The sequence below is a fragment of the Oncorhynchus tshawytscha genome, linkage group LG07 (genome assembly GCF_018296145.1).
Source record: "Oncorhynchus tshawytscha isolate Ot180627B linkage group LG07, Otsh_v2.0, whole genome shotgun sequence".
NCBI lineage: Eukaryota > Metazoa > Chordata > Actinopteri > Salmoniformes > Salmonidae > Oncorhynchus > Oncorhynchus tshawytscha.
The window spans coordinates 33779128-33799094 of record NC_056435.1 but is presented as its reverse complement, the minus strand read 5'-3'; the positions used below and the strand labels follow the sequence as shown (position 1 = coordinate 33799094).

The window sequence follows — 19967 nt, the reverse complement described above, 5'->3', positions numbered from 1 at the left end:
GTTTTGAAAAACATAATTCCACTTTGACATTATGGGGTATTGTGTGTAGGACAGTGACAAAAAAAATCTTGATTTAATCGATTTAAAATTCTTGCTTTAACACAACAAATGTGGAAAAAACTCAAGAGGTTTGAATACTTTCTGAAGGCACTGTAGCATTCTGGAATGAAACTTCAAATATGACTGTCAGATAGATTAGAATAGTATAAGAGATTGTGTGTGCTCTATTCCTTCTATTTCTATCTTCAACATGCAGTTCCAGATACAGCCCTGCCATTTGATGAAGGCAGCCAATCCAAAAGTTTCCGAAAAGTAGTCACTTCACGAGAAATGTAATCAAATATTTTTTTTTTAAGTAGTTGCTTTCTCAAATCTGTTTTCAAATTGTTTACAAAAGTAGTTACCTTCTGAGATGTGTACTCGAATAGTTGTAGTCACCTCAAAAGTAACTATTTGTTCCCCCGGAAAAATAGTTACTTTCCACAAAGCATAGTTAGAACTATAGTTATCCCATGACTCTAACAGCAACATATATCCATTATTTTTGTTTAAAAAATGCAGCACTATTCAAACCTTGTCTCAAACCTTATTTTATTAATTTGGAAAATGTTCTGTAATTCTCTTTCACATTGAAAATGGGATGTATGTTGTGTAGATCTGTAGAAAAAAAATGTGAAGACAAGTGCACTATGCACTGTATACAGTTGAAGTCGGAAGTTTACATACACTTAGGTTGGAGTCATTAAAACTCGTTTTTCAACCACTCCACAAATTTCTTGTTCACAAACTATAGATTTGGCAAGTCGGTTAGGACATCTACTTTGTGCATGACACAAGTCATTTTTCCAACAATTGTTTACAGACAGATTATTTCAATCATAATTCACTGTATCATAATTCCAGTGGGTCAGAGGTTTACATAGACTAAGTTGACTGTGCCTTTAAACAGCTTGGAAAATTCCAGAAAATTATGTCATGGCTTTAGAAGCTTCTGATAGGCTAATAGACCCCCACAAGTTTGGTTCATCCTTGGGAGCAATTTCCAAACGCCTGAAGGTACCAACTTCATCTGTACAAACAACAGTACGCAAGTATAAACACCATGGGACCATGCAGCCGTCATACCGCTCAGGAAGGAAATGCATTCTGTCTCCTAGAGATGAACGTACTTTAGTGCGAAAAGTACAAATCAATCCCAGAACAACAGCAAAGGACCTTGTGAAGATGCTTGAGGAAACAGGTACGAAAGTATCTATATCCACAACAAAACGAGTCCTACATAGACATAACCTGAAAGGGAGCTCAGCAAGGAAGAAGCCACTGCTCCAAAACCGCCATAAAAAAGCCAGTTTGCAACTGCACATGGGGACAAAGATAATTATTTTTGGATAAATGTCCTCTGGTCTGATGAAACACAAATTGAATTGTTTGGCCATAATGACCATCGTTATGTTTGGAGGAAAAAGGGGGAGGCTTGCAAGCCAAAGAACACCATCCCAACCGTGAAGCACTGGGGTGGCAGCATCATGTTGTGGGGGTGCTTTGCTGCAAAAATAGATGGCATCATGAGGCGGGAAGATTATGTGGATATATTGAAGCAACATCTCAAGACACCAGTCAGGAAGTAAAAAATTGGTTGCAAATGGGTCTCCCAAATGGACAATGATCCCAAGCATACTTCCAAAATTGTGGCAAAATGGCTTAAGGAAAACAAAGTCAAGGTATTGGAGTGGCCACCACAAAGCCCTGACCTCAATCCCATATAGAATTTGTGGGCACAACTGAAAAAGTGTGTGCGAGCAAGGAGGCCTACAAACCCGACTCGGTTACACCAGCTCTGTCAGGAGGAATGGGCCAAAATGATTGTGGGAAGCTTGTGGAAGGCTACCCGAAACGTTTGACCCAAGTTATACAATTTAAAGGCAATGCTACCAAATACTAATTGAGTGTATGTAAACTTCTGACCCACTGGGAATGTGATGACAGAAATAAAAGCTGAAATAAATCATTCTCTCTACTATTATTCTGACATTTCACATTCTTAAAGTAAAGTGGTGATCCTAACAGACCTAAGACAGGGAATTTTTACTAGGATTAAATGTCAGGAATTGTGAAAAATTTAGTTGAAATGTATTAGAGAGAATGATTTATTTCTGCTTTTATTTCTGTCATCACATTCCCAGTGGGTCAGACGTTTACATACACTCAATTAGTATTGAGTAATTGGTAATTGTGATACATTGAATTATAAATCAAATAATCTGTAAACAATTGTTGGAAAAATGACTTGTGTCATGCACAAAGTAGAAGTCCTATCCGACTTGCCAACTCTATAGTTTTTTAGCAAGAAATTTGTGGAGTGGTTGAAAAACAAGTTTTAATGATTCCAACCTAAGTGTATGTAAACTTCCGACTTCAACTGTATCAACCAACGACACACAGTAAATTACACTAAGCTATTACAAGAAAACACTGTATACAGTAGTATAAAGTATACAGATGATACTCAACCTGGTGTAGGATACAATATCTGACAATCTCATAACCAAGTTGTGATGTGATGGTGTCATTAGATTGTAAGAAGCATTACATTACCTCAGTCATTTTGTTTGACATAGCAAACAAGCGAGGGAAACTTCTACTGTCTACTACAGTCTGTCTGCAGTAGTTTGTTGGTGTGAGAATGAGAGGGTCTCCCAGCCCTGCAGCTCCAAATCTCCACTGAAGCACAAACACTAACAAAAACGCCATTGTGGAGCCTTTTAACACCACAGAACATCAGTGCTAACAGACATTGTCTTTGCCTTCCTCCAATATGTATTTTCACAATGATTATTGTATGGCACATACAATAAGTTAATGTTATCATGGCAACCAGAATGAGTTTTGTTATTATGGCACAGGAAATGAACTAAGCCAACCTCTCATGACCCTAAAGGGAAAGCAGCGACCTTAGAATGACCTGTGTCTCATCTCCTGTTTGTCCTACTCTCTGATTTGGAAGACTTAAGCAGGTCTCCACCCTCCTCCAGAGGTTTGGATCAACCTCCTGAGGCCTGGTGTGCACACTGTGATACATCAGTGTTGGAAATTCATGCAAATTCCCAGTGTGTGGAGAGAGAGAAGGGAAATGTAATCAATGTCATTCAGTATGTGATATCTTTAAATGTAATGGAGAATTCAACCCACCATTGCCCTCTTGCTTACTCATTGACACATGAGCCATTATTTCAATGTCTTCATCATATAACCAATTATTATTCTTGGTGATGAGGAACTTAAAATCAGCAAACCACATCTCCATAGATAACATGGATTGTGCACATATTTGTATAGATATTGAATTTAAAAAGTTAGGATCAACTTTGTACTTTCACTTCCCAAAGTCAAAAGCTGAATGACTCAGTCACCAGAGGTGGGAAAATATATTGAGAGTAAGATTGCCCTCAGTTGGTGGAACTAGGTTACTTCCCTGAAGAGTTTCAAAGGTGTATCAATCATTTGGTTTTCACACTGCTGTCAGACAATGTTAACACATTTTATATAAAAAAATATTTAAAAAACACAAATTTGTATTTTTTCCCAGATTTATTTCAAATTTGGTTATTTTCCCCCCATTTAATTTACTACTGGTACAGGTTTACTTACGTTATCAACCAATGTCTTCGATTGCCACATAATCTTCCCCACACACATGGCCTGTCATGCATTTACTAATCAAAGAAAACATACCATTACAAAACAAGAAATCATACAAATGTTGGAAATTTTACAGAGGAACAATTAGAAACTTAACATAAAGACGGTAACCCTTTGAATTGGGCTCCACACAGTTTCAGAGCTTCAACATTGTTCAAATATACAAAATGTAATGGCCAGGGGGAAGGATTGCTCCTTGTGGTTTGTAAGTGCAAAGAATACGACAAAGACAATTAGAGATTGTTTGACTCACATGGACCCCCTTATTTCAGGGGCACCGGCAATGATGACTACTTCCCCTTTAGAGGAGCACACAGGTTGGAAGGGCTCATGGGAGTATAGACATGGGACAGATGAGACATGTATGAGACAACCCTTACAGAGTAACTTGACTATCCATAGTAAAACAATTTATTGTTCATCTCCAAAAATCATACAAAAGGGTTAAAACTAAACAATACAAGAGGATTCCAAATTTAAACATGAAAATGCTGCATTTACTCTGAGCAACACTCTTCCGCGCAATTTAACTCACACTAGACTCTCCCACATAAGGTGTGACGCAAGCACTCACTGTGGTGTTAAGCATAATGCTGTCATGTTTTTAGCGAGGCACAAAGGCACAAGTGTTTGTATGCACCTACAGGTTACTTTGCGTGAGTGTGTTTATTGTGTCTGGGTCTCAGAGGATGGACATTGAGCTTGCGGGGTATAAGAGTGAAAATGTTGATGTTCCTTATTATAAATGAGTGCAAGAGCGGTTCAACAGATGTGTAGCTGGGGTAGCACGTGTGTTTGTGTGTGTGTGTATAGCGTGTGTGTATACTGCACACCATTACGTGTGTATTGTGGCGTTTACAGGGTGTCCAGCAGACTGTCGATGCGCGTCACCAGCTCCAGTCTCTTGCTAGCTAGGGTCTTCTCGTTGTCGATGTAGGCCTCCTTCTTCACCTTGCCTGCCACCAGGCGCTCAGCCTCTTGACAGGAGCGACCCACCAGGTCCTTCACCTGGCCGTCCAGCTTCTGCACCTCACCCACCTGAAATACACACAGTGAAATGTAAGGCTCAGCAGTGTACAGACACAGGTAGATACAAATACCGTACACGCAATTGAATACACACACACCTTATCTGCGAGGTCGGAGCCCTCTGTTTTGAGGCGGGCCTGCAGGGAGCTGATGTCGTTGGTGAGGGTGCGGTGGTCGGCCTCCAGGGTCTTGCGGCCGCTGTTCAGGGCCCCCGTGTCTCGGGATTGCTTATAGCGATTCACCACCTCATCCATGTGGCGGTACAGCCCTAAACGCTTGTTGACCAGAGTCAGGACCTGCTCTGTGATGGAGGCCACCTTCATACGAACCTCTGCAGCAGGGTCCTGGAAAACAAGATGGAGAGAGAAGGGGAGAGAGTCAGGAAGTGCATACAGGAAAAAAAGAGATGAACTTAGAAGGGAGTAATGACAGGAGAGTTAAAGTGTTCCTCATAATAAGAGCAGCAGAGTATGTTGAGGATGGAGTACCTTAGTGATGGAGAAGTCCAGGCGCACGTAGATGATGACTGTGAAGAAGAGGATGTAGAAGGCCCCCACCACCAAGAGAGGCTCCTGCAGCATCAGGATCTTATTGAAGGTATAATGCACCTGGGGGATGAGAGAGAGAGAGCGAGACACTAAGGAACTTGCACCATCAATGAGGGACCTAATCTTACATTGCATCTAAAACGTTTCTCTGCAAGGGTTTCAGATGTAAAGCATGCAGATGCTGGGCCCTAGTGGTGGTGTATCTCTGGAGCGACTGCTTATAACAATCCTGTCGTAGTAATGGCATACTCTGGTTAACTCATACAAACATAAACTGCCTTCCTTTCTCCCCAGAACCTCCCCCCTAAAGTCTCCAATTCCCTCTTCCACTAGGGCCCAGCAGCTCACCACTATATCCTGGATGTGCTGCTCCACCAGATTGTTCTTAGAAGCCACCAGCACAGGACGACCAAAGGTGTCCAGGTAGGTGTAGTGCAGCTGGTCTGGAATGCGGTCAATGGGGTAGGGGGTTTCCACATGGATGTTCCTGAGAGGAAAAGATGTGGATCATTAGAATGAAACAGGAGATCTGTCCATTTCCACAGACACTAAAGGAGTGTGCGCACATGAACATCACGCATGCTCACCTGGCGCCTTCTGGCAGTATGAGTTTAACAGTGAGGGAGTCGATAACTTGGTCATCATATACATGGTCAACCAGCCTCATCTTCAGAGCATACTGATCCCCTGAGAACCAACGGGATGAATTCAAGCATTAGCAGATAATTTTTTCGCTTTCGGGACATTTCTCTTTAAAGACTTCCTGTTATTAATAGTCATGGTAATTTAGCCAACTCAACTCACCCAGAGTGTAGAGGTACTCATAGCTGGGCAGATTGTAGCCGATAATGTAGTGGGTCTTCCAGCCACCAAACAGAGGGAAGCGGGGCCGAACCTCCACCTCCACAGATTCTTCTAGAATCTGTAGGTGGGAGGTGGATATGTTGCCGATCTCATCCCGGTAGTACACATCCTGAGCTGATGCAGGAAGGATGGTCTTCGGGAGAGTGAGGAGATGCAGTTATTATACAATCTTAAGAAGTCCTCCTGCGAGCATGATTTGAAAATGCCCCAAGATCCATGGCAATAAAGGAGTCTTTAAAAATCAACATACCTTAAAGGATTTAACTGATGAGATGCCACTGTCAGACTGACGCTGGTAGTCATAACGGGAGAAAGGCCCTTTCAGGAATGCACCTGTGTGCCTCATGTCAATGGTCTCTTCCACAGCAATGTTTCCCCAATGGGAGACTTCGATGATGCGGGTGATGCTGCTAATGGTGAGGAAGGGTGTGTTGTTCTCATAATGGACCTTCATGGCATCCTAAAAAAGAACAAAAAAATAAATTTCTCCTTTTGCTTCTAAAACAAATATGACTCCACTAAGCCAATGTCCGCTATTCAGCTGGCCCAAAAGTGCTTAAACCATTCAAGGACATGGCCTAGCGGTCTCAGCCAGAGCCTCCAGCACACGTCTACACATGTGTATGGTTAGAATCCAGCCTTCTGCCCTTTGACACAATGTCCATCTTTCACCACTGTCATCCTCTTTATCTATTCAATAAAGTCAGACAATATACATAAAAATAATATTAAATGCATCCCAAATCCAGTCAGGGACCTCAGAGACACTTTACCTCGCTGAAAGGGGCGACATCACGGAAGGGGCCATACTCAATAGCTTCATCGCTCTTGCTGGGGTTGCCGAGCTTGGTGTAGCTCTCCACAGTCTTAGAGGCGAGGCGGACGCGGGTGGTCTGGCTGCGGGTGGGGTAGGGGGAGTACAGGTAGTGGTTACCCTGGAACACCACCAGCTGACGCTCAGCCTGGGTGATGTGGGTGGGGAAGGGCCTCAGGATGTGGCTCAGGACAGTCTCCACCTTCACCCGCAGCTTAGCACCCACACCCAGACTGGAGGGTAACTGCACCTTATAAAATTCCCCACTGTAAGAGGATTGCAGATAGGAGAGGGGTCAGGTCAAAGGGACAAACTAAAACAGTGAGAGAAACTCCACTGGAAAAAAGGGGTGAAGTTTAACATGGTGAAAATGTGCATATCTACAAACTTTACAGTCTAATGACATACAATGGATAATGCAATATTACCTTAGTGAACAGGGATGCACAATATATTATAAACTTCTCACCTTTGACCTTGGATTGTTGTTTGCTTGAGCTCAAGCATGGCATCCTCCTCTTCATCACCCTTCACCTAGCAAAGACACACGTTTATATGTCTGTCCATTCTGCTGCAATTCAACTACAACTGGACATGAGGTGTATTCATTTACAGGCAGGAATGAGTGAGTATGCAACGGTGTGAATGTAGAGTGAGTGTTCATTCCCCACGGGAAAACAATCATTGTGTAAACAATCACTGATAGTTGCTAGGTAGACAAGTATTTCCCCTACTATCTGACATAAATTAAGGTCCTATAGGCAATTCAAAGATATTGCACACAAAAAGGGGCTGTTCAGATCAGACACGGAAGTAGCTACCCTCTCAGCGCATACGTGTCATTTAGCCACTGACGGAACAAGTTGTGTTGCGGAAGTGCACCCGCTAGCCCATTCAAACAGTTCCACACCACCATCATATAATGTACTTATTAAATTTTTTTTGCTACAGCCCTTCCACAGTTTGGTAGATCCACCATTTAACAAAAGTAGACATTTACTAGCGATTAAGTACTGTAGCTTCCTTACCTTGGCGAACATGGACAAAGATGTTAATGTTAGCTAACTAGCTAACGTTATCAGGCTAGCTAATGTTAGTTAGCCAACTAGCTACCTGGCAAAATGTGGTTTACAGCAAATTCATTCTGAAATCACTTACCGATGCACCGACATAAGCGAGGTGGGGGGCCAGGTCGGGCTCTACCGCCAAGATAAAGTTATGTACCGCCGAGTCTCCCTGATTTGACAGAAGAATCTCTGCTGTTATCTTAGCAAGGTGCGTGCTCAGGTCCACCGTTCGTTTCACCTCCTCGTTCACCAGCCCGTCCGCAGCGACTCGATAACACAGTACAGTGATAAGGAGCAGATAAATGGGTGCGGCGAAGAAGGGGATGTTTCGCGCCATGGTTATAAAATTAAACTTAAAGATAATTTGCTTAATTGTTAGGTTGAAGCTAGAGAGGAAGAAAGGCCACGCACCACTTCAGGACCAAAGCTGCAGCCGTAAGGATGACGTTTCGTTCAGTCCTCACGTACTGACGTCATGCTGTTCCGAACAAATACGGCAGAGGGAGACGTCTCTACCCTGTTATCAAAACTAATAAAGGTCCTTGGCAATTCAAAATCTTGCACACAAAAGGAGCTGTGTAGATCAGACACAGAAGTAGCAACCCTCTCAGAACATACGTGTAATTTCGCCACTGACAGAAGGTGTTGTATTGTGGAAGTGGTGGAAAAAGTACTCAATTGTCATACTTGAGTGAAAGTGAAGATACCTTAATATAAAATAACTAAAGTAAAAGTCACCAGGTAAATACCACTTGAGTAAAAGTATTTGTTTTTAAAAATACTTAAGTATCAAAAGTAAGTGTAATTCCTAAAATATACTTAAATATCAAAAGTAAAATTATAAATAATGTCAAATTCCTTATATTAACCAAATCAGACCACACGATTTTCTTTTCTTTTTTACGGATAGCCAGATCACACTCCAACACTCAGCCATCATTTACAAATGAAACATTTGTGTTGAGTCAACCAGATCAGAGGCAGTAAGGATGACCAGGGATGTTCTCTTGATAAGTGTGTCAATTTGACAATTTTCCTGTCCCGCTAAGCATTCAAAATGTAACGAGTACTTTCGGGTGTCAGGGAAAATGTATGTAAAAAAAGTTGTAAAAAAAATTAGATAGTAATGTACAGATACGCAAAAATACGGAGACGGAGATATCGGGGATGAAGGTCTGGGTAACTTGTAAGTCCTATTAGCCAACATACAATCAATGGATAATAAAATAGACGAACTACGATCACGTATATCTTACCCATGGGATATTAAAAACTATAATATCTAATGTTTCATCGAGTCGTGGCTGAACGACGACATGAATAACATACAGCTGGCGGGTTTTACACTTTTTCGGCAGGATAAGAACAGAGGCTTCTGGTCATACAAGGGGTGGCGGTCTATGTATATTTGTAAACAACAGCTGGTGCACGAAATCTAAGGAAATCTCAAGGTTTTGCTCGCCTAAGGTAGAGTATCTCATGATAAGCTGTAGACCACACTGTTAACCAAGAGAGTTTTCATCTATAATCTTCGTAGCTGTCTATTTACCACCACAAACCGATGCTGGCACTAAGACCGCACTCAATAGTTCCTGTGCCCCAAAACACTAAGGTAATCTGCCTAAATGACTACTGACCTATAGCACTCACATCTGTTGCTATGAAGTGCTTTGAAAGGCTGGTCATGGCTCACATCAACACTATTATCCATGAAACCCTAGACCCACTCCAATTTGCATACCACCCCAATAGATCCACAAATGATGCAATCTCTATTGCACTCAACACGGCCCTTTCCCACCTGGACAAAAGGAACACCTACGTATGTGAGAATGCTGTACATTGACTACAGCTCAGCGTTCAACACCATAGTGTCCTCAAAGCTCATCACTACGCTAAGGACCCTGAGATTAAACACCTCCCTCTGCAACTGGATCCTGGACTTCCTGACCGGCTGCCCCCAGGTAGTAAGGGTAGGTAACAACACATCTGCCACGCTGATCCTCAACACAGGGGCCCCTCAGAGGTGTGTGCTCTGTCCCCTCCTGTACTCCCTGTTCACTTATGACTGCATGGCCAGGCACGACTCCAGCACCATCATCTAGTTTGCCGATGACACAACAGTGGTAGACCTGATCACCTACAACGATGAGACAGCCTACAGGGAGGTCAGAGACCTGGTTATGTGGTGCCAGGACAACAACCTCTCGCTCAACGTGATTAAGACAAAGGACATGATTGTGGACTACAGGAAAAGGAGGACCAAGCATGCCCCCATTCTCATTGACGGGGCTGTAGTGGAGCAGGTTGAGAGCTTCAAGTTCCTTGGTGTCCACATCACCAACAAACTATCATGGTCCAAACACACTAAGACAGTCGTGAAGAGGGTACGTCAAAGCCTATTCCCCCTCAGGAGACTGAAAATATTTGGCAAGGGTCCTCAGATCCTCAAAAGGTTCTACAGCTGTATCATCGAGAGTTGCATCACTGCCTGGTTTGGCAACTGCTCGGCCTCCGACTTCAAGGCACTACAGAGGGTAGTGTGTACGGCCCAGTACATCACTGGGGCCAAGCTTCCTGCCATCCAGGACCTCTATACCAGGCGGTGTCTGAGGAAGGCCCTAAAATTTGTCAAAGACTCCAGCCACCCAAGTCACAGACTGTACTCTCTACAGCACGGCAAGCGGTTCCAGAGTGCCAAGTCTAGGTCCAAAAGGCTTATTAACAGCTTCTTACAGGACAGACTACAGGACGGTAGTCATTTAGGCAGGTTACCCTCGCTTTCTTGGGCACAGGGACTATGGTGGTCTGCTTGAAACATGTAGGTAATACAGACTCGGTCAGGGAGAGGTTGAAAATGTCAGTGAAGACACTTACCAGTTTGTCCACACATGCTCTGAGTACACATCCTGGTAATCCGTCTGGCACCGCGGCCTTGTGAATGTTGACCTGTTTAAAGGTCTTACTCACATCGGCTACAGAGAGTGTGATCACACGGTGGTCTGGAACAGCTGGTACTCTCATGCATGTTTCATTGATTGCTGTTCAGCGTTGCTTGCTACAGACCTGGGTTCGATACCAGGCGGTGTCATAACCGGTCATGACCGATGTCCCATTGGCTCATCGCGCTCTAGCGACTCCTTGTGGCAGGCTGGGTGCCTGCAGGCTGACTTCGGTCATCAGTTGAACGGTGTTTCCTCTGACACATTGGTGCAGCTGGCTTCCAGGTTAAGCAGACGGGTGTCAAGAAGCGCGGTTTGGCGGGTCATGTTTCGGAGGACACATGACTCGACCAAAACCAAAGCATCGGGCTGCTGTCATACCTTACAGTGTAAAGGTAACTGGTCATATAAAAGTGGGTCACCTTTTAGCCAGGTACATTTCTATGGTAATGAATCCTTCAGAACTAACCTGCTCTGGAGCAGGCTAACTCCATTTATCCTGAATGAAGTGCCACGAGTACCAATGAAATCAGATACCCTCCCTCTCACAAAGATTGTGGCATCATCCCCTTGATTTGAGGAAGACGACTGATTAAATATTAATACATAAATAAAAATGGTGTACATTTTTTTAAATGTTAAAACACCTAGCACATGACACATTTAGTTATGACAGATTTACCTTTTAGGTCTGTGTGTAGCTAGCTACAACTAACTTTAGTTTAAGACGACCAGAATAGAGATGGATTATCTCTCAAGCTTTATTGACCATGTTTAAATCGGCCAGAGGATTTTCATTTGCCTGGCTACCCAGAATCCTTGCGAAACGCAACGCACCACCCATTGACTTTAGTTTCTTCTCTGCAATTTAAAGTATGTATACAAGTAAAGTATGTTGCCAATGACAGAGCAGCAGAATACTTTAGTGTGAGTCGTTATGCTATGTTTTCATAGAGGTGAATAACAAAAAATACGACTGAAGAAAGTCAATCCATGAGTTAGCTGACTTTCTAGTTTAGACACATGGGCCAGCCAATTTCCCAGATGCAAATTAAGCCTACATATGACTCTTAGAACAAAACACTTTCAGTGAAGCTTCCATTGAGAATAGTGTTGGAGTGGACTTTGAACCACGAAGGGATATCAATCAGAGTAGAAGCCCAGCAGATCTCTTGTGCCATAAAGTTCCAGAACAATGAATACAGGGAGTGACAGAGAAAACAATATCCCCCTCTCTTGAGAGGCGGACCATGCATAAACCCCACTATGAACAGATGCCCACTTCCATCAAAAGCCCAAGAGAATGCAGGATGATCCCATTTCTGACAAAGATTGAGGGGACAGATCTAGTGCATTGCTAGAACCAGGCAGGCAGTGGCATAAAGATACAGACCTCTTGGCAGATGCCTTCAGTACACAACATGATCAAATTCTAATTTTAATAACTTGCATAATGCCTATAGCTAGCTGTCTGAACAAATGTTGTTGTTGATGAAAATAATGGTCAGAGCTATCCGAGATCCTTGGAACGTCCCTAATCCAACCTCTACCCTAACCATTTTAAATTTCAACTTCAATGAGGGTAGGGACGTCCCAATGATACCTAATTGCACGGACCTGAAAATAAACCAGAATACAAAGAGGGCCGGGTTTAGGGCGTGTCTTCACGAACATCTGATGTCAAAGATCGCTGACACAGTTGTTTTGGAGGAAGTGACAAGAGACTGAAAACGAAAGAAATAGGCCCTCTTCAAGTAAACAAGCAGGGATTCCTTTCGCTTAATAATTGCTCTTACTTTGGAAACACAAGTGGCCACCTAGTAGTATTGAAAATATATTGCGTTATAATTAAAGAGACGTGCGTTCTGACTGCAACTAACCACCACTGGTGGCACCAGCCAGTTTCCGTCCAATCTCGGCAACTAGCTAGCTATCCAGCTAGCCTAGGTTGGGGGGCAGACAGACGCAATTGAATTCATCTGTTTTTCATCCAGCGCGACAAAAGGCCCATTTTGACATTCTTTAATATACCATCCATTGGTTCTGGTTGATCAAGGTAAGAATTGTGGCCGATATTATTTTTGTGCAGTCATATTTTTTTAATGTTTACCAATTAGCCTGCTAGTAAGACGAGACCAAGTACTGAGCTAGCTAACGGGTCGATTGTCCCCGCGTTGGGCACTAAAGTTAGCCACTCACTGTGCACTGTTTAAAGTCAGCTAGGTAAGAATGGTTCTCTACTCTGTGTGTCACTCAAGCTGTAGTTCTGTCCCAATTCACTGTGCAGTTAGCCAGTAAGCTAACGTTAAGTTACATGTCAAATGGCGTTGCTAGCTAGTTGGCTAATGTCTGCGTTAACAGTATGCGTCCAGAGCCATGTAACTGTTTAGTATTACGTTTCTAAATTCATGGCTTTGTACACGTATAGATAGCTAAGCTATGTTCTAGCTAGCAATGACTAATATTAGCCAGGTAACTTACTAGCTAGGCCCTTCAGGGGTGAAGTTAGCTGACTAAACTTACTCAACTCCGGTTGGTTGAAAACATCATGCGCGCGCATCGATGTGGCCGGAAATTGTGTTTATGATGCTGAAGTGTAGCTGATTCAGATAGCTGTCAACAATGAAAAAGCTGTCCCATTGTATCTTCTGATTGATACCATGTTTTGTTTTTAGGTGTTTGACTTTCGCTAGCTAGTTAACAACTGTACATTTGAGACAGGCGCTCATTGTGCAAATGTATTTGTTTTCAATAAACATTTTGAGAGTAAACTAGTTTACATGTTGTCAACAATCTAAGCCAACCCTTTCTGTTTTGTCCAATAGTTGGGAACGTGTCAGTTTTGTTAAACCACCAACCCGTCTATAGAGATCCTATTAAATTGGAGTATTCTAATTATATGATACCGGCTATGTAATATAATAGTGAACATTAGCAAACAAGCAGACAGTTTATCCAGAGTTTAGCTAGAGCTGTCATGCTGGTCAATTTAGCTAACCTGGTTGGTAAAATAGCTAACGTTAGTGTTTTATGATGTGCTCATCTGTAATCATTAGGTAGGTAGGTAGGTAGCTAGATAGCTAGCCTAGTACTATGACTGTGCTAGCAATGATTGCACGTTGGCGAGTAATATTGACGGTAACTGCAGCTTTCCTAGTTGCTTTCTGCGGGTCCGGACGAGGCATCCGTCTCTTCTTCCTCTGCGTCGTTTTCTTTTGCGAATAATTGGGATGTCTGCCCTGTGGGGTGTTTGGAGAATATCGTGTGAACGAAACGGGGAGGGACCTATCGGAATTTGTCCAATATAAATAGTTTTTGTTGCAAAACGTTTTCCATTTGAAGTAAACTGTTTCCGTTTTGCAACAGACCAAATGTTTTGCTACGCAATCCGACCAATGAATATTCTAAACGGGATCCTTGGGACGTCACCCCAATGAAGTTGACATTTTAAAATGGTTAAGGGTTAGGTAAGGGTATGGCTGTCCCAAGGATTCGGGTAGCACTAAAGCAATACATCATTCTTAGTGTTGTTTTTTTAGATAACCATGTGACCCAACTCGCACGAATGTCATGGGTTGCAGCCAGCCAGACCACAGTCAGAGAACTGCCCTATAAATGTTAGAAATTGAATTTTTAAAAATGTAATGCTTCATTTAATGATTCAGACTGAGGTTATTCCTATTTTGCCACCATGTATCCATCTTCCACCCTCATAATCGAGTGGTCTAATGGATAATTTGTGTAGGTCTACATCCCAGGTCTGGGTTCCTAGATGCAAGGCCCTGTGGTGCAATTTACTGACAAATATAAAAACTAGTTCAGTTTGACTTTGCTGTACTGTATTACACCAAATAACCTTATTATACCCATTTTAGTCTGTGTTAATACTGTGCTCAGGAAAATATTCACATTAGAATTTAATTGTCTGACATACTGCAGTATTTGTTTGTGTGCTCTAAGCAAATGTAAGATTCAGTACTCAAAGCTTAGCCTAATGCAAACTGCATGGTCCAGTGTTGGCTCCCTTTGCTTTCAGTAGCCCCTGATTGAAATGAAAGAGCAGAGGTAGTGGACGTTGACTGTCTTTTAAAGGTGCAACCTTTTGTTTCTATTGAGGATAGTATGAGACACTGAGTAACTAACTGCTTGTGCAAGAACTGCAGCAATGAAAATGTCTGGCTTGTTTTGAAATTTAGGCTGCCTATGTCATCATGTTTCTGACCCCGCCTGATAGCTTGTTTCCTTATTCCATGATCTTTATCGACCAGTCAGTCGTAGGGAATCAATACTATCCTGGTGTTTTCCATGCTTGTCTGCAGATTTTTTTGGAACCAACACCATTTTACTGTGAAACCAATAATGGAACTGATACTGTATGTCGTTGCTTTTAAGGATCGGAATATAGTGATGAGGAGGAGTTCCGTGGACCCTTCGTGTCCAGAAGTAATTTAGCCATTCATTGTGGTCATTGCACTCTGTAGAGTTGCTTTTTTTCTTGAGTTTTCTCATGTCAATTAACTTGTGACTCTGCTTGATTACTCATAAATAAAGTCAGATTTAGGAAGGTTAAGGGTACAAGACTGTGTACTCAGCTGGCTTTGTTGGCAAAATCACTACGTTTTCGACGCCAGTGGATCTCAAAACTGAACTTGGATCCACGTTAAGTAGTAATGATATCCTATTCAATAAAACAATCATTTGTTTCTTTCCAGCAATTTTCTTAATTACATGATTGTACAACTAGCAAAGGAGTTTTGAAGTTGAGGGTGCAGTATTTATAAAGTTTAGCAATCTTAATGATTGATTAGTAATGCCTGACAAGTTCCTATAAATTGGTGTCTGTTACGTGAACTGATTTAAGATGGTTTTTGCTTTCTGAGAATAAAGTCACGTTTTATGAGCTCCTGTATGCTGCTTCTGTCTAGTCTGATCTTTCCTTACAGTTGATGTTCCGCCCTCTGAACGGCACATTATATTACCGTCAATGCAGAATTCTTAAGAGGGCCCTCATTGTCACGTTGTGTTGCTTGAAATAAATTTAAGTTGAAATGAAGGTTGCTTCGTTTCAATGCTAGTGTAACCATTAAAGGTGAGGCTCCTTGACAGAAAGAAGCAGTGCTAATGGTGGCTCTGCACGGCAGCCTTACTGAGCCTAAATGTTGTGAATTTGTTATTTGGGGTAGATCTGGTGATGCTGTTAAGAGAATGTTGGTCAGTGAGAGCAAGATATGCTTTATCAAGAAGAATAGTGTATTCCACTCTCGCTGTCTGTGGATCAAGTCTCATAACTGGCCTTCACATGTTGAAACGTTTTCTGGTTTACGTTAAGCCTACATTCCTCTCCCAAACCGGAGTCCTATACAAGTGAAAATAGAGGAACATGTTTGAGGGGAAGGCAGAGTTTTAAAAACTAGTCTGTTTGTTGTTTCTTATTTAGTGAGGGACAAACTGTACTTGGTTACATTCCCAGAACTGTTCCTACTCCGAGCATTTCAACACACACTGTGCCAGATGCCAATCGCAACTTTTTAATGGGCCGTGGTTTCACATTTGATTGACAGACAGGTGGTATAACGTTTGACCTTTTGGTCTGCTGTTATGTGTGTTGATGCGTATAGCCTACATGTGTTCCTGAATGTCTCTGTGTGCGGTCATGCCAGTGTCTTGTGTGCCATAATCCCCACGACTGGACAACTAGCTTTGGACCACATGACTACGGTGAGCTGGCAGCTGGTCAAGTAGTCCATGGCACGAAGATGTGTTATAGTATTTGCAGTAGGAGGGGGCAGGCAGCAGCAGCAAAGGCCTGTGTTTATAGGCTGCTTTTATACTGTGTTTATCATGCTAACAATGAGGATGACCATGTTAGCCATGCCACATGGTCAGTCCACCATTCTAATTGAGTGCGCCTTATATTTCCCCAGCTGTGGCACAATGACGTCTAGGAAGAAAGTACTACTTAAAGTCATCATCCTGGGAGACTCTGGGTGAGTGTCCTGTACCTTGCACAGCCACTTACACTTCTTCTCTGTTATCATAGAAGGTTACAAAATATATGTGTTTACCAGTCATTCTGTCATATCTGTTGCTGACCTGAATCTATCTCGTCAGAGTTGGGAAGACCTCTCTGATGAACCAGTATGTGAATAAGAAGTTCAGTAACCAGTACAAAGCCACAATTGGAGCTGATTTCCTGACGAAAGAAGTGATGGTGGACGACAGGCTTGTCACCATGCAGGTACTGGGGAAGGGGTACTATCAAGTTGCATCACAAGTGCTGTGCTGAAGTACAGGTCAATGGGTAGGCCTGTATTGTATTGTTCTTCATAAACATGTATGCCCCTCCCCTGTGCTCTGTCACAGATCTGGGACACAGCGGGGCAGGAGAGGTTCCAGTCTCTGGGCGTGGCATTTTACCGCGGGGCAGACTGTTGCGTGCTGGTGTTTGACGTGACCGCCCCCAACACCTTCAAGACCCTAGACAGCTGGAGGGACGAGTTCCTCATACAGGCCAGCCCCCGAGACCCCGAGAACTTCCCCTTCGTGGTGCTAGGCAACAAGATTGACCTGGAGAACAGACAGGTGGATCCAGATTGTAGCGTTTGAGACCAGAGCATCTGACAGTAAGTAGCTTGTGTGTCCCTTCAGAGAATGACGGCTGTTTTTTGTCTGTATCTGACAGGTGACGACTAAACGAGCACAGGCCTGGTGTCAGAGCAAGAACAACATCCCCTACTTCGAGACCAGCGCAAAGGAGGCCATCAACGTTGAACAGGCTTTCCAGACTATTGCACGCAATGCTCTTAAACAGGTAGGGGGTCAGAAGGGAGCTTATGAGAGCTTAGCTGAATGCCGTGTGTGTATTGACAGTATTTTTATACTTTGTTTTTATTGAGGAACACAGTACCAATAAAGTAAAATAAAAGAACAACAAAAAATAACTGGCAGTTACAGTGAACATCATACCTTCATCATATTAGTTACATTGACGTCTTTGAATTAGACCTACAAAACCCATTTTTCCCAGTATTCCTGACCTCTCTCCTCTTGTGTTCTTAAAGCAAAGGTCATACGCTCCATGTGGTGTATTTCTTTTACAATGTCTATCCATTGTGTCACTGTGGGAGGGTCTTTTTGTAGCCATTTCCTAGTGACAGTAGGACCTTCAAGAGGTACTTTTCTCTATTGTGTAAGTTATCAGGTATTTCACCCAAGTACAAAGAAGTGAATGTTTGTTCTATGTCAAATCCTGTTATTTTTCCAATGTTAGATCTTATTTCTCCACAGTAAGTTTAGATTGCGGGGCAGGTCCAAAAGATATGAGTGATCCACCCTCAATAGACCGCATTCTCTCCAACAAGGATGTCGGGAGCCAGTCTATTTTGACTTCAGTTTAGGTGTTATGAAGAAACGTATAACATTCATCCAACAGAATTCTCTCCATGACCTTGAGTTGGTGGAGCTTTGTTGAGTCTCTAATATGTTCAACCATGTTTCATCAGTTATTTCAATGTAAAGTTCCTCCCATTTCTTTTTAATACAGTTTGTAGAATGTTTCTTTGAGGATTGAATACCCAAGTAGATTTGAAATAGTTTTTTTGTTACTCCCCAAGTTGTTGTATTGACGTCTTGATTTCCATGCACGTTGGAAGCCACACAAAAAGCTTCACGTCATCTCGTCTTTTTCTCCCTTTTAGGAGACAGAGGTGGAGTTGTACAATGAGTTCCCTGAACCGATAAAGCTGGACAGGAACGAACGTTCCAAGCCATCAGCGGAGGCCTGCAGCTGCTGAGGTCCTAGCAGACTTACTGTCGGCCCTGCTACCCTGTCTTGCCTTGTCTAACCCCTATGCCTCACTGTGTGCTCCCCTTTGCCCAATATTATCACTGGCCTTCGTAGATGCGAGTTCCGCTCGAAAAGTACTTTATACACATGCTGCACTCACACCCCAGTGTACACATAACACACTTACTCTCAAGATAAGTCTCCAAGCCCAAAGAACACCCAGATGGATATTAGAGCATTTATTAACCCGATATCTGCTTAGTATTTCCCCCTTAACTGTCTCATGACGCAAATACCTTTTTTTATAGACACCATTGTTTCCATGGCACCACCCAACCTCACACACATGCATACATACAGAAATAAAATCCTATGACATTTTAAAGGGGGGGTTAGTTCCAGTGGTAAAGGAGGTTGTGAAGGATCAGAATGATGAATTTATATATATATATGTGTGTGTGTGTCATGCCAATGTACTGCCCAAAGATACATGTGTTAATTGTCTTGGAAGTGAACTAGCAAGTCCAACATACGAGTGTGTTGTTCAAGGCATTTTCTTTGCACTTTGTCATGTAGACTTATTAAAATCCTGTTTGACACCTCATTTTGGAGCCACAATAAAAAACAAACATTTTAAGTCGAGGCTGAAGAGGCAGTGTGGATTTTAACTCTACTGTCCCCTAACAGCTCGACACATGCTTTGTTTCTCAATTGGAAAAGTCGAGCAGCAAATTGTCAACATTCTGCGACCTGACACAAGGGGTAGAGAATCAAAGGGAGGACGTCCTATCGGATACAGCTGGGGGAGGGGACAGATATTTTTCAAGCATATAAATATGAGTCGTTATTAGTTATTGCCTCATTTTTACACTGGCAACTGTTGCAAGACTTTGTGTGCAAATCTTTAAGTCTGTCAATTGTTTTGCGTAGGCAAAAACCATGCATGTTGTCAGTTTCCATGTCTGCTGATAGCTCAGGTGCTTGATATTTCTTTTAACTGGTCAGATCTGTCTGTATATTGTTATTACTATGTTTAGAATTTGAATTGCATTAGAGGACCGAGAACACAACTTTTTATTTAAATTATACAAAAAATACGGGGGAAATCTGTTAGCATTAATCATATTAATGAAATGGCTTCATCTACATTGTTTGAAAATGGTTTTGGATTTCAAGGAACTGATAAGTCATTGAATAAAGAACGTGTGTGTTTCTGCA

At 42.5% G+C, this 19967-nt stretch overlaps 2 protein-coding genes across 3 annotated transcripts; one reads left to right on the top strand and one right to left on the bottom strand.

Moving 5' to 3' along the window:
- Positions 1-3569: 3569 nt before the first annotated feature.
- LOC112254415 (dolichyl-diphosphooligosaccharide--protein glycosyltransferase subunit 1) lies at positions 3570-8477 on the bottom strand. Its single transcript, XM_024426988.2, has 10 exons — positions 8113-8477; positions 7424-7488; positions 6914-7220; positions 6391-6600; positions 6081-6273; positions 5864-5963; positions 5625-5763; positions 5217-5336; positions 4827-5072; positions 3570-4737 (listed from the first exon to the last, which is right to left on the bottom strand). The coding sequence occupies exons 1-10, from the start codon at positions 8356-8358 to the stop codon at positions 4555-4557; spliced, it is 1809 nt and encodes a 602-aa protein (XP_024282756.1). The 5' UTR covers positions 8359-8477; the 3' UTR covers positions 3570-4554.
- Positions 8478-12632: 4155 nt separating this feature from the next.
- Positions 12633-19509, top strand: LOC112254414 (ras-related protein rab7). 2 transcript variants are annotated; one of them, XM_024426986.2, is made up of 6 exons: positions 12633-13019; positions 16888-16950; positions 17075-17201; positions 17327-17545; positions 17646-17774; positions 18661-19509. In XM_024426986.2, exons 2-6 carry the CDS (start codon positions 16898-16900, stop codon positions 18754-18756), a joined length of 624 nt encoding a protein of 207 aa, XP_024282754.1. In that variant the 5' UTR covers positions 12633-13019; positions 16888-16897; the 3' UTR covers positions 18757-19509. The 2 variants fall into 2 exon arrangements, with proteins under 2 accessions (XP_024282754.1, XP_024282755.1); XM_024426987.2 differs by lacking the exon at positions 12633-13019 and adding an exon at positions 16660-16681.
- The last annotated feature ends 458 nt before the right edge of the window (positions 19510-19967 follow it).

Excerpts from the sequence above, each read along its gene's own strand:
- LOC112254415 (XM_024426988.2), bottom strand. The coding sequence starts at position 8,358 with ATGGCGCGAAACATCCCCTTCTTCGCCGCACCCATTTATCTGCTCCTT. Across the intron at positions 7,489-8,112 it reads TCGCTTATGTCGGTGCATCG|GTGAAGGGTGATGAAGAGGA; the intron begins GTAAGTGATTTC and ends TGTCTTTGCTAG. Across the intron at positions 7,221-7,423 it reads ACAACAATCCAAGGTCAAAG|TGGGGAATTTTATAAGGTGC; the intron begins GTGAGAAGTTTA and ends ATCCTCTTACAG.
- LOC112254414 (XM_024426986.2), top strand. The coding sequence starts at position 16,898 with ATGACGTCTAGGAAGAAAGTACTACTTAAAGTCATCATCCTGGGAGAC. Across the intron at positions 16,951-17,074 it reads ATCATCCTGGGAGACTCTGG|AGTTGGGAAGACCTCTCTGA; the intron begins GTGAGTGTCCTG and ends CTATCTCGTCAG. Across the intron at positions 17,202-17,326 it reads ACAGGCTTGTCACCATGCAG|ATCTGGGACACAGCGGGGCA; the intron begins GTACTGGGGAAG and ends GCTCTGTCACAG.